The 15,081-nt window shown below is 41.8% G+C and overlaps 1 protein-coding gene across 1 annotated transcript in view; it reads left to right on the plus strand.

The window, feature by feature from the left end:
* The window catches only part of PTPRS (protein tyrosine phosphatase receptor type S), a 366,190-nt gene that overhangs the window by 279,293 nt on the left and 71,816 nt on the right, over positions 1-15,081 (plus strand). Inside the window, exons 21-23 of the mRNA XM_083179390.1 lie at positions 3,384-3,544; positions 10,404-10,415; positions 10,520-10,632. Coding sequence (XP_083035516.1) covers positions 3,384-3,544; positions 10,404-10,415; positions 10,520-10,632 — 286 coding nt within the window. The remainder of the gene's footprint in view (positions 1-3,383; positions 3,545-10,403; positions 10,416-10,519; positions 10,633-15,081) is intronic.

Here is a 15,081-nt window from a genome sequence, read left to right on the forward strand (position 1 = left end):
CATATTTAAACATATAAATCCCATGCTTATTTACTAATACAAAGTAACATAAAAAACTAATAGAAGTGAGCCCTAGACATTTGTCATGAGTTTTTTTAATAATTAAAGCATAGTTTTTAAATAAATATAGAATAAAAATAAATTATTTCTCATTATCAAGAATTATATACTTCGGTTATATTTAGGTAGAACAATCACAGTTCTTATCAAGTAAATAGTCTCTGTTCAACACAGATAATGTAGCAATTTGTAAAAGGCAACGCACCTACTTGCCTCAGTTAGTGGCCAGGGTATGTAAATAGGTCTCACTCTCAGAGAATATATGTTAGCAGTGAGCACTATAATTGACCTCTCCTTATTAAGTGTATCGTGCCTCACCGCTGATGTAGATTTCTCCGTGATATGGGTAGAGCTCCAACAGACCAGTATTTCTTATGCAGACTGTGTAGTGGTGAGAGTGCAGTAATAGCTCAGCAGTGTCTTAACTGCCAGTGTGTGTTTGTGGCAGCTTGTTGGGTTTACAGGCACGGTGGTGTGGGAGAGTGCAGTAGAGGCTGCAATTACTTAGTGTGGTCCGCAGCAGTAGTTGGTTTGCTCTGATAAACTGACAGTAGCTCAGGCCTTGACACATTTCTCTATTATAAAGACATTCAAAGGTTTCCTCAGAAGTTGACTGAAACTCTCCATCAGTTTATGAATATATGGAGTGCATTTTCCCAATGGCCATGCCCCCCTGCGCTAACCACTCTGTCACACTCCCAGGCAGGGCCGGACTTAGGCATAGGCAAACTAGGCAATTGCCTAGGGCATTTGGAATGCCTAGAGGCATCAGCAGCTTCTGCTGATTAAAATGATATGCAGCATGCCTATATTCTGTGAGTAGGCTGTATCTGCATATGAAATGGTGTATTCATGGAAATCACTGTAACATAGCAATTCCGTATGCAGTTACAGCCACAGTCACACACAAAATATAGGCATGCCGCATATCATTTTAATCATCGGAAGCTCCTTGTGTGTGCTGGTCATAACAATGCAAATAAGACGAATTTTCAGCAAAAAAGGCACCCAACGTTAGCAGAACTAGCCAGGAGCTGAACGGCCTATTGAGACAAGATGTATGAGGAAACATCTGTATCCAAGCAGAGGCAGAGGTCACAGTGTTAGCGGCTGTCCGAGTTGGCATAATGTGTAAGGGGCATTATGGTTATAAGGACATTAATAATGTGTGTCATGTGTAAGGGGCATTACTGTGTGGTATTATCAGGGGTGCCGAGAGAAAGGGGTAGGGAGTACAAATTACCCAGGCCAAAGTCTAATGGAAGGGCCCAGTTGGGGCCCCGGGCCCCCTCCCCTTAAGTGTCAGCAGCAGCTGCAGCTCTTCTCCTCTGCCCAGCACACACTGCAGTGTGGCCATGGAGGTGCTTAAAATACAATATTTTCTCAGGATTTTTTTCTACGGGTGTAATGTGAATAATGTGAGGAGTAATGTACATAAGGTAAAGTGGTACTACTGGGTGATGTGAATAACGTGAATAAGGGACACCATCGCATGATATAATGTGAATAACGTTGCGCTACTGTGTGGCATAATTTTAATTGGGGGTACTATTGTGTGGCCATGCCCCTTCCCAGCAAGAATACACCCCTGTTTGGGCTGCGCACCGAATGTGTGCACTGTTTCTATTAAAAATATTGCAGGTAGGAGCACCAAAATGATGACTCCTATGATGAGGGTTGATGGTGCTGGGAAAGGGGAGCAGGGTCAGAGGCGGAACTAGTGGCGGTGCTAGGGGGCACCAGCCAAAATCTTGCCTAGGGCGTCATTTAGGCTAGGGCCAGCTCTGCTCCCAGGGAGGGGGCAAAATAGTAGATAAGTACCAGAGATGCTCATCAGCTATACTGATTTCATTTGAAAAATAAAGTATGGGCTCTCTACCAGGCACAACATACTCTGTCGTATCAATGTTCATACTTTTCAACGCCCATACAGACATTAATAAAATCTAACCTTTATTAATCGGTACAAAGGTATGACTGTTTTGTTAGATTAGTCAATGTTTCAGAGTGGATTGATTTAATCATAAAGAGACTTTTGCATACAATCATCTATTTCAATTTTTTTTAATTGAGTGAATGACTCTACCACAGCCTTTAAAAGCACTTTGAAAACTGGTTCACATTGTCTGGCACTGCAATTCCTTATACATCAATTATACATTCTCATAAATCTATTAGGTGTTTTGGTACTTGTGGAGTATCACGGCTCCCATCGTATGGCATCGTATGCCATATGTAGTGGCATACGATGGTATACGATGCGATGCGATTTTTACAGATTTTTGAGCATTTCTGGTCAAAAATCGTATGCGATCGCATCGGATTCCATAAGATGCCATACGATGCGATGCAATGGCATACGTTTTTGATCCTAAATGCATCCAAATGCATTAAAATTAGTATGAAACATGTTAATTGGCCCCCTTTGTCATTTTTCACTGTGTACCACCCCCAATATCAACGCCAACCCGAAGCGTGGCGAATGGCGGCGGTACGCGTCCTACGACCTTTTCATACCCCCACTATCCACGTCGGCGTGGAGTTGAGAATAGAAAGTGTGGCGAGCCACCGAGCCCGAAGCGTGGCGAGCGCACGCGGATACCTGTGAAGCCCGCGAGGGGACGCGTATAGCTGTGAAGGTATCCGCTTCCCCTTGCAGGGCTCGCTGCGCTCGCCACACTTTCTATTCTCAACTCCACGCCGACGTGGATAGTGGGGGTATGAAAAGGTCGTAGGACGCGTACCTCCGCCCCTCGCGGGCTCGCTGCGCTCGCCACGCTTTGGGTTGACGTTGATAGTGGGGGTGGTACACTATGAAAAATGGCATTTGGGGGCATTTCACAAGTTTACAACACATTTCAATGCATTTTGATGCATTTCAGTGCAAAATCGGGTGCGATTGCATCGCATGCGATTTGATCGTATGCGATGCTATTTTTTAGCATACGATCAGCATACGATCAAGGTCGTGGGAGCCGTGATACTCCACAAGTACCGGTGTTTTTGTTTCTCTGTTTCAGTGTAATTTTTCTATAAGATAATGGGGGAAATTTACTAAAGGAAAAAAATAAGTGTATTTCTATCCAGAAATACACTTATTTTTGACATTTACTATCCCGAGAATACGGCAATTCATATTCGTATTGATGTGCTATCAATACGAATACGAATTGCCGCATTTTCGGGATAGTAAATGTCAAAAATAAGTGTATTTCTGGTTACAAATACACCTATTTTTTCCTTTAGTAAATTTCCCCCAATGTGTACGTTTCTACAATTGTGTTGTGTATGCTCTTTTATATAATATGATTTTTTTCCTGCAGAAGATGTTTGCTGCAAGCCCATATTCAGACCCAATTCAAATTGAAGATCCAGATCCCCAGCCAATCACTGATGGAGAAGAAGGTCTGATTTGGGTTATTGGTCCAGTCCTGGCTGTTGTTTTTATAATCTGCATTGTCATCGCCATCCTCCTTTACAAAAAGTAAGAATCTTAAATATTGATTGTAAAGTTATATTACTAGTTAAATATAACTGATACAGAAAATATGGCCAATGCTAATGGAGGTACACATAATCTCACTCACACTAGGCTGCATATTGAGGAAAGATGTACGATCGTAGTAGAGTTAAACAAGTGCATTCTGCGTTTTTTAGCAGCTTTATAGTTAGTTAGTTAGTGACAGGTAAAACCAAAACACTTGATAATTTGTATGTAAGTGAATGTTACATGTGCATTGTCATAAAATAAAATACACAATATAGTAAAACAATGTTCGGTACTTGTTTCCTATCTGGGCGCCCAGGTTTTCTACGTACGGCACCGTAATGAAATCGGATCGCATCGCATCGTACACATACACGATATTGAACGATGCGATGCGATGCGATCCGATTCGATTTCCCATAGGAAACAATGTTAAATGGCTCAATTTAGCCAAATTATCATAGGAACAATAGTACTGTAAATGGGCCAAAAACACCCCTGAACATTGAAATGTCCCCCCAAAAGTAGTTGACGCCACCCCGCCATCAACGTGAACCCGAAGCGTGGCGAGCGCAGCGAGCCCGCGAGGGGCGGCGGTACGCGTCCTCCGACCTTTTCATGCCCTACTATCCACTAGGGCGTGGAGTGAGAATAGAATAGTGTGGCGAGCGCAGCGAGCCACCGAGCCCGAAGCGTGGCGAGCGCAGCGAGCCCCGCGAGGGGACGCGGATACCTTCACAGTTATACGCGTCCCCTCGCGGGCTTCCCAGGTGTCCATGGCGACGCGGACACCTGGGAAGCCCGCAAAGGGACGCGTTTACCTGTGAAGGTATCCGCGTCCCCTCGCGGGGCTCGCTGCGCTCGCCACGCTTCGGGCTCGGTGGCTCGCTGCGCTCGCCACACTATTCTATTCTCACTCCACGCCCTAGTGGATAGTAGGGCATGAAAAGGTCGGAGGACGCGTACCGCCGCCCCTCGCGGGCTCGCTGCGCTCGCCACGCTTCGGGTTCACGTTGATGGCGGGGTGGCGTCAACTACTTTTGGGGGGACATTTCAATGTTCAGGGGTGTTTTTGGCCCATTTACTATTGTTCCTATGATAATTTGGCTAAATTGAGCCATTTAACATTGTTTCCTATGGGAAATCGAATCGGATCGCATCGCATCGCATCGTTCAATATCGTGTATGTGTACGATGCGATGCGATCAGATTTCTCTACGGAGAATAGCATGGTGCGCAATTAACTTAGTGGGCGCCCAGATAGGAAACAAGTACCCAATGTTCACAGCTCTTTTTGAGCAGTTTGTGGTGGTCCGTGGTCCGTGGGTCGTAGTGGCAGTATGGTATGGTGCACTATGTTGAAGATTCCAGGTTATCTTTCTTTCCCTAATCTTCCCTAGGTCCTCTGGCCTTCTGACTGCTGCAAGATGTTTCTGTACCATTCCTCTGAGAAGTGGCCTTTGTGACAAGCAGTTCAGGCAACTCGACTTTCGGTTAGTGCGGTGCATAGAGTGACGGCTTCCCTAGCGGCTACTAATGAGTTTCAGGAGTTTCCTTTATTTGAACAATAAAGTTATTAAACAAAAAAGGAGAAAAAAAAGCTTAAATAGAAAGCGGAATAATCACAGACATAGACAGAAAACTCTCGTAACATGGTGTAGGAGTCATTCTATGCACTGCGCTAACTGGAAGTCGAGTCGCCCTAACTTCCTTCACGAACAGCCGCTTTGTGGAGGAATGGGACAGAAATAACTTCCAGCAGTCAAAAGGCCAGAGGACAATTAAGGAAAGACAGGGAACCTTGGATTCTCAACATAGTGCCGGATGCCATTATGCCACCCCGACCCACGGACCTCCACCAATTTCTCAAAAAAATAGCTGTAAACTTTATTTTACTTTGTTTATTTTATTTTTATTTGTTGGCAATGCACATGTTACAGTCACTTACATACAAATAATCAAGCACTTTTGTTTTACATTTCAAGATGTATGATCACATCATTTGTTTGTGTATGTATGTATGTATGTATGTATGTATAATGTGTCAGCAATTGCCACGTTCTTTAACCCTTTGAGTGCCAACATCTCTGGGAAAGCTAAAAATGCCAGCGTCGCTCACATTTGTTATATAAATTCAAATAAAAAATGTTGTGTAAACAAATATTATATTTCCTATACAAGGAAAACATTACTGGTCAGGTACAAACCCTTGTCTAGCTTTTTTCAAATTCCCTGGGGGTTAGGTGCTGCTCAATCACCACTGACAACTCCTCAGAAGTTTGGGGGTCAGCCTGTGAGGCTTATTGTTGTACTGTCCGGTCTAATACCTGCATGGCCTTGCTCAGTGCGACTATCTCCACAAATTGCACTTCCAATTTTTTATCTGCTTGCAACCAGGCCCTAGCCAGCCGGGCTAACTTGGTCAGCTGAATCCTCGGATGCTTTGAGCTCTCCAGCCACCAGTCATGCTTTGCTGGGCCCATAACACCAATTTTATCCAGTATATTCTTCTTAAGGCTAAAGTGGGAGCGTGACTCAGCAACAGACAGCCAGAATGTCAAACGATTCCTCCGCAGGCCATCCCAAACAGTTAGCTTTGCAGTCAGATGTGCAGAGGAATGCCTCAATGTCGGCAGCAGGGGTGAGCTTCAGTATCCTCCCCCGCTTCTGCTCACCTTTTCTCATTTCTTTTAACTCCTCAAGCAGCATATTAATTTGGTCTTGCTTCTCCTGTATCTGGGTTTGCTGTTGTTCAACCAGGTGCTTTTAGCCTTTAATCTCCTGCAGTAACTGAACCTGAGCTTTTTGCCCCTGTATCAGGCAGCCACTTCTGTATTGGCCTAGGATGGCTGGTACCCTTAATCAGGCCCTAACAGGGCTGGATTAACATAGGGGCTGATCGAGCTGCAGCTCCAGGTCGAACTATGCAAACAGGCCCACAGGATCTGCAGATTGTTATGCTGCAGCAGAAAGGCATAAAAGAATACTCCTACTGCAGTGTGCCAGTGCCAATTACCCTTGGGTGAGGGGGTGGAGCTACCTGGATCCAGACCTTCAGTGTGTCAGGGAGAGGAGGTCCGGTCATCCAGCCTTTGTTGTGTGAGTGAGAGAAAGTACGTGGACAGTGAAAGTGTGTGTGTGTGTGTGTGTGTGTGTGTGTGGTATATGTAAATAGTGGAACTGGTACTGGGGGAATTATGTATAAGGGACGCTGCTAGTGCCGGCATCATGTATAAGCTGCACTGCTATCGCAGACGCTATGTGTGTGAGCAGCGCTACTACCATGGGCGTAATGTGTGCGAGCGGCGCTGCTACTGGGCAAGTTATGTAAAAGAGCGGTGCTGCTACCGCGGGTATTATGTGTGCAAGCGGAGCTGCTACCTTGGGCATTTTGTGTGAGAGCATCGCTGCTATTGCGGGTGTTTGATAAGGTATGTATGATGTTTTGAAAAAAGGGTATTTTAATCTCATTCGGAGGGCCTTAGTTTATTCGAGACTGACCCTTGTGGAAGATGCTTTGGCATCGGATACAGCATATTGTAAGCAAGATCCCATTTAACACTTGTATGCTGTTGTGACGCTATTTTATATATTTTTTGCACTTGGCACTGTTGCCCTTTATTTCTTATATATGATACACACACACACACACACACACATATGGATGGTGGTGCACTCAAGGCATAATAAAACAATCAGGTAATACTGCAAATAAAGTTTCAACAATGTTTCAATATATTTAGCATACTGTCATCAGGTTAAAATGGGTCAAGAAAATAACCTTAAATAGCTTGTCCACCACATGAAAATGCTAGGTCCACAAGCCCGCACTACAGACATATCTAGTGATGATGTCTTCACAGACACCATTGCGACATAGTGCAAGTGTTTACTCATCACTAAAGAAACAAGAGAATTAAATATCTTTCATAGTCGGAAATCGATTCAGCTGCAACAAATGCATAATAACATGGTTTCTAAAGTACAGCAGTGGAACAGCAAATACAGTCTAATAAAAAATATTCAGAAATGTGAGACCGAATTTTAATCCAGATTAGTATGAATACTAGAATATTAGTATGCTGCATAATAATATATTATATGAAATCTCTAAGGATTAATTCTATCAGGGGTAGCCAACTCCAATCCTTGAGAGCTACTGTACCAACAGTTTCATGTCTTACAGACCACACGTAGCTGGTGCAGAGGTGCACTTATTACTTACTGACTAATTTTAAAAGATGCACAGGTGGAGCTAATTACTTCATTTGTAATTCTATAAGGAGGCCTGGAAAAAAATAACTGTTGGCAGCTCTTGAGGACATGAGTTGGCTACCCCTGAATTATAATTCAGTAATACCTAAGGATATATTAGAAAATAGATAGATTTATCTTAAATTGGAGTTATGGTGCCCACAATGTGTGCTATGCAATTTGGACTTTATATACTGTGATAGTTGAACTACATAAGATTTGAACTAATTAGATTTGGACTAAACTACAAAATGTCATTTAAATATGTAAAGTATATGTAATATTGTACAAAAATGCCTGCCTGCACATACTATTTTGCTTTGTGATATGGACTAAATGGGAGAGCACATCGCATGGCTAAGCAAAAAAAACACTATATGATTTGAACTATGCAACAATTGCACCTTGTGTGGGCACCTTTCGGGGGACTAGAAACTAGAAAAACACTCTCAGGATTAAGTTTTATTCAGTCCAGCTTCTGCGTACATCCCATCGCACAGCTCAAAAAATATGTGCTGCACATACGTTTTGAACTAGGTCCCAATCCCATCGCATGCAAATCGCATGTGATTTGCGTGAGATGTGATCGGGACCAAAACGCATGCAACCGTGTATGGGCACCTTGAGATCTGTATTTAATCTTAAGGGTGCATGGGCATACCTCTCATGATTAGGCCATACCCCCTTAAAGTAGCTGGGCCAGCACTGCAAATAGCCCACAGACCAGTGAAGTGAGTGGATCAGGTAAACTGGTATAATCTCTTGGTAGTCTGGTAGAGTTCTTTGCAATACAGAGTAGGCTACTATAACCATGATGCAGTCTGAATATTTAGCATTTGTAACAACTCATACCTCAAAAATTTGAAAGGCTAAAGTCAGAAGCTGTTGTGCCAAAGGTGCAGCCTTCCCCAAAAGGGGTCGGAGCTACCAGGAGGGTGGGCAGGGGTTCAGGTACAGAGGGTGTGGCCTAGTGCCATGACCCCTATTTTTGTCATTTTGAGGGGCACACCTAGCACACCACTAGCAGCTGGGCAGCCACCGGCCCCCTCCATTCACTCCCTCCCTCATCCCTGCACTGAAAAGATGCTGTGCGCAGGCGCAGATTCTTTTCAGCGATAATCGCTGCTCTACAGAGCAGCAGTGATCTCTGCCTCCCCCCAGATGCTCCCCATGCTTGCGGGAAGGACAGATAGTGTGACTGTCCAGCTGTAATTGGGACAGTTGGGGCTGTAATCAGGACAGATGGGAGGTATGAACAACTCCCTCTGCTCACAAACCTTGAAGGATTTCACTGCAAACACATAAAAATAAACTGTGCTGTAATAGAATCTATGTACACAGTACAAGTTTTATTATCTGTTAAGGTAAAAAAGGAATTGAAACATGATTTAATTCATTAGGTGGATTAGTTCAAGCTTTACATTTGTAAACTTAAAGCTAAATGCAGATGATTCATTTTATTCTGTTTCACATCAGTATATGCTCAAGTGAAGAAAAAATAAACTACACAATATAGCTTTAGGGCAGTATTCAATGAGGCTGATTTTCCGTGTTCTACGGCGAATGTGTGCTATTTTCATGCTCTAAGGTGAATCTTTTTACTGAAAAAGTGAATCACCCTATTCAACGTGCAATATTCGCTGACGGCGAACAGTGAATGACGGACAATTCACCGTCTGATGGTCTCCGCAATTTGCTGTGGTTTTTCAATGGGTTTTTCAATGTGATTCGCCGTGATTGAGTATTCAATGATTAGATGGCGAATTGCTTTCTAAGTGATTTTCGCTGTGTGTCACAGTGTAGCAATCGCCATCTGTTTATGGTGAACTGGAATGTGAACTTTTAAAATAAAGTGTTTTTATTTTTAATTTGGTGTAAAAAGCCGCTCATTAGATATTCATATATTCACTGCTCCCGATCATTACATATGCACAATCGGAAGCAGTGCAAGCAGCTCCCTACCTGCATGTCCTGCTAGCTCTCCTGGGGGGGCAGCTTGTGCTGCCTGGGTCCTGGGGAGCCCTCCTTCCCCCCACATACATTCTGGGGCAGGGGTTAAGAATCGCCGTCAGGGGCAGCGAGCCCCTGCAACATTGAATACTGTGTCAGCAAATGGCCAGCCCTCCAGAACACGGCGACTGTGCAGCGAATCCTAAACAGGATTCGCTGCACATGCGGAGTATTCACATTGAATACTGCCCATAGACTGTGTTTATGAATAGCTTGTGAAAGTGAAATGATTTGCAGTCATTAAAAGCATATGGTTTCCATTCTTTGAGAAGTTCTTATTTTCCCCCACTGTTTGATAAGCATTTAGATAGATGAAAGTTGAAAATCACTTTGTAAAAAATAGATAAAACATTAAACACTGCAAAATATATTTTATTATGGAAATAATCCCTACAAAAGGATTGAAGGGTATTTTAAAGAATCTTAAGAATGTTTTATCTATTCAGATAAATCCACACATTTTGTACTGTCTTCTGTTAAAATAGAAATTAGTGCTAAATGTATTCACTTCATCTGTAATTATTATTTCTGTTTTAAGTATTGAATATAATGTGTTGTTTTTTTTTTTCTCCCTATTTGCCTCCGTGAATAGCAAACCAGACAGGTAAGATTATTCTAAATTTGTTAATTATTCCTAGAAGTTAGATTGTATATGAACTTCCATTTGTTTTAGATAACGGCTGTTCACTTACTTTTTCCATTTTTAAGCAAACGAAAAAACTCAGAACCCAGATCAAAATGTTTGCTGAACAATGCAGAAATCCCTCCTCACCACCCTACTGATCCTGTGGAGATGAGACGTATTAACTTTCAGACTCCAGGTAATGGCAGATATTTCTAAAAAAAAACAAAAAAAACCTGACAATGAAATCACTTGTATATTTTTAAAGATTACACTGGGCTTAAATCACATACATTACTGTACCTATGGGATGACATTTATATTATGTGTAAAGGAATTATAATCCTATGTAAACACTGTTCTTTGAAAGCCATTATTTGAAGCATATGACAATCTTTTGAATGTGTCCAAGTTTTATATATATATATATATATATATATTCTTTATTTTCCATTTTAAAGAAACAACAAAAGAGTAAAGTGCCAATACTTATATAAAACATAGAAATACACATATCACGGCCAAGGCATAAAACTAAATATTTCACATTTTATATTACCAAAAGGATCACATTAATAAGGCAAATAGCTAGAATTAGAAAAGAAGAAAGGAAAGAAGAGCATGACTGGAAAAAATTGAGGGGTATAGGGAGAGAAAAAAAAAAGGGGGGGGGGGGGGGGGGGGTCCGGGTGTCTTCCCAAAAAATACCAATATATCAATGAAGCAGTGAGTGGGACTTACTGTAGGGGTTCCAAACAAAAACACTAGGGAAGTTAACAGGTGTAGATAAGCGAGCCAACTGCTTTGAGACTGTGCAGAGCAAAATATACTTTTGTGAAGTTTTAAATTGAAGCCATTGAAACCATGTTTTAGTGAATACAGCATGTTGGTCCACCGTTGAGAAGTTAATGTCATCTATAGACATGTAGAAGTCCATCCTTTGAAAACATTCTGCCATGGTTGGAGGGGAATGCGACTGCCAATGGGCAGGTATAACTGGTCTTGCTGTGTTATTTATATGCTTAACCAGAGAGCTACTGAAATAGGGGAGTAGGACAGAAGTCAAAATCCTGGACCAGTGCGAAAAGAGGAATCAACCAATTCTTTAGCAAGATTGATAATCTGTTGCCAGAATGGATTAATCAGTGGACATTCCCACCAAATATGGACCAAAGATCCCCTATTGCTATTGCTCTCCTGCAAAGAGGGGACACTGAAGCTATGCTTTTTATGTAGATAAGGACACCTATATCCTCTCTTTAGGATCATATATTGTGTCTCCTGACTAGAAAAGCAAACATTAATTATTTGGAATATATTTTTCCACACCACTTTATCTCCATTAGTCTGTAGGTCTATATTCCATGATGAGAAGCAGTAAGGATCAGACATAAATAGCTCATGCAATATAATTTTGTAAATGCCTGAGATCTGATGAGACCGTGATGTGCGTTGTGTGCACATAGATTCAATGGCCGTGAATCACCTTTCTTAGTGCTGCTCCCATCTAATGATATACCATTAGAAATCAAACATTAATTTAGTCAAAAAGAGAGCACTTAATGAAAGGGTTTTATAGGGTTTTAATAAATAAGAGACTAGGCCATGAGAAACCTAATAAACCTATCTGGACATAGTTATTTTAAAAAAAATGGTACTTATGTATTATCTGGGCTCCCATCATAAATGCACCCCATTTTTTCATACCCCTACTATCCAACTACGCATGGAGTTGATTTTATATAGTGTGGCGAGCGAAGCGAGCCACCGTGCCCGAAGCGTGGCGAGGGGACGCGGTCTCATAAGAAAAACAGGAGCCCAGATATTACATAAGTACCAAAAAAATAATGGTGTCTTGGCAACATATATGGCAATAAGATACAGTAACAACATGACCGTGGCAGGGTTATTCTGGTTCACTTTGAATGAAAACATCAACAAGGCATATAAGAAGTATAACAAAATTAACTAGGGTGATCTATTAAAATAGTCTATCAATAAAACAGAAAGAATAAACCCCTGTGAACATACAAAAGTATGCTAAGATGATTGATAAGGCCAATTGACATAATATGGGGAGTAACTATCATGGTATAACCATGTCAGTGGCAGGAGAGCGGACATTGCCCTTCCGGTGAAACAAATGCCAAGGTTCACGTCTTGGCCTCAGTACTTCCATAGGGGCCAAGGAGCATACCCAATTTGGTATATTGGGTATCTGCAAGCCAAAAGCTTCACAGAATGAGGATAGATCTTCAAAATCCCAAAGAATAGGTAGGCGGCCCATTTGAGTGACTTGGACCGAATCATTAATGCGTTTTTTCCAAAGATTGAATATCCTGTTGAATATGCTTTCTTGTCAGAAGCTATTTGAGGTGAGTCAGGATTTCCAACATCTGCCCTCCAGGAGAGGCAGGGGATTGGGACACTGAGGCACCCAGTGGGCGATGGACTTATTGGTCTTGCATGAGGGTTATTGTGAGACCTGGTCAGGAGACATGACAGTACATGGGGAGTTAAATAAAGTCTTTAAGTGGTTTGTGAAGAACGTGAACCGTTGTTATTAAGATTAGGACTGTTATTGGTCCTAAACAGCATATTATGCCTTCAAGGTCATCATCTACAAGACTAGAGCAAATACTGATGTGTCCAGGATAGGATGAATCTCCTTAAATCATTATCCCCAATGTGGCAATTGCATTGTATCATCATGGATTAGTAGCTGGAGCAAGAATGTGCATGTGTATGGCTTACATATTTACTGTAATAAAAAACAAGGTTTTCAAATTAGAAAGTACAGTATAAACAACAGGCACTGGGTGGTGCTGTTACTCCAAAATAAGTATTGTTCTTGAAATAAAAATCATCGAAATATCTGTAGAAGGGTACTAATAGCGATGTGTTAGGGTGACTTTGTGCCCTGCCCGGGGCAATGAAGCCCAGAAAGTAGTAAGGTCAATATTGATAGGCATATGTAGCACTGCCTGTCTCAGCCCCTTATTGAATATTAGCTAGCAACAATAAAAGGGCATATAAATTAGTCCAATTATTTTTCCCTGTGTGTGTAGATATTTGCAGGTGTAGTTGTAGTCAAGGTCACAGAGGCCAGGACCAGGTGGTTAGTTTCATGGACCCGGGTCTAGGGTTCTTTTTATATATTGAGGCTGTTATCCAAGATGGTGGCACCTAATAGGGGAGCAGATGTTCCAATACAGTGAAAACGAGGAGCAGGGCTCCGCAGATACAGTTGAATGAGCCGCCAAGGATTTTACAGGTGTCAGAGCTTGACCGCAGCACTCTTGACAGCTGGATGAGGTAAGGTGTGGGAGGATAGGGCTGTCCGTACAGGTCCTGGGAAATGAGCGACGGGCTCTGGCTTGCAGGGAGGGCCTCTGCAGTTCATGCTGCTAACATAGATTCCAGGGGTCCCTGATGATTTGCCTGCAATGTCTTCACAATGGCACTTATTCAGATCTGATCGCAGTACAAATTTGTTCTCAAAATGGGCAAAACCATGTGCACTGCAGGTGGGGCAGATGTAACATGTGCAGAGAGAGTTAAATTTGGGTGGGGTGTGTTGAAACTGAAATCTAAATTGCAGTGAAAAAAACAATGCAGCCAGTTTTTACCCTGCACAGAAACAAAATAACTCACACAAATTTAACTTTCTGTATACATGTTACATCTGCCCCACCTGCAGTGCATATGGTTTTTCCCATTTTGAGAACAAATTTGTACTGCAATCAGATCTGAATAAGGGCCAATGTGGGGTAGAAAGAGGATCCAGGTAGTAGGGGCCGAGGTGGGTAAAAAAAGCTTTCAACTAGCCCAGATGCAGGAGCTGTGATAAAATACTGCCATCCATGTAGCTAGGAAAGCCACACCCCATGTCCAAGTTTTTGTACTATTTGTTACTTATATGTTTCACAAATCAGTTTGTGATTTTAATATTTATAAAAAAAACATAAATGTGTTTATGTGGGGTTGGTTTGTATCACTGCTGTTGAATCTGTTTATTATATGTATAAAACTTCAAAAAGTATAGCAAGATAAGAAGCAGCATTCATCATCAAAACATTAATGAAGAATTTGTAACATAATAATTTAGTTAAAACTTAATCTAATGGGGTTTTTTTTACAATTTTTTTTATAATACCAGTATTTTGTGACATACACTAGTACTGTATGTGTTTGATCACTATATTTCTGCATTTGTAATGCATACCGAACACATTGATTCTGTGCCACCATCAGTTTTGAAAGCACTTTTTACATGATGAGCATTTAAGCAGCAAGTACAATTTGCTATCTAGGTAACTTGGTATCAGATTGATGAGTTGACAGTGTTTTGGTTGACAGTTAATAGGCGCCATATGGTTGACGCATAAAAAGGTTGACATGAGTTTCTTTATATTTTTTTTGGCCAAAGCATGGTGAGCGCATCAGTACACTAATTGGGAGCCAATGTGCTCAGGTGTCAATATTGACATGAAAAAACATGAAAAACATATGTTGACCTTTAGGTTGGCTGCAACATTTTGACTATTGTGACAGAAACAGCATACAGTATCTCCACAGAAGAGTAATGTGGAGGATTCAGAACAGGTTTTGGAGCTGTATCAGAAGCAAGGTTGTGTAATCAGCAGCA

This window comes from Crinia signifera, chromosome 1, assembly GCF_055691185.1.
Source record: "Crinia signifera chromosome 1, ASM5569118v1, whole genome shotgun sequence".
Lineage (NCBI taxonomy): Eukaryota > Metazoa > Chordata > Amphibia > Anura > Myobatrachidae > Crinia > Crinia signifera.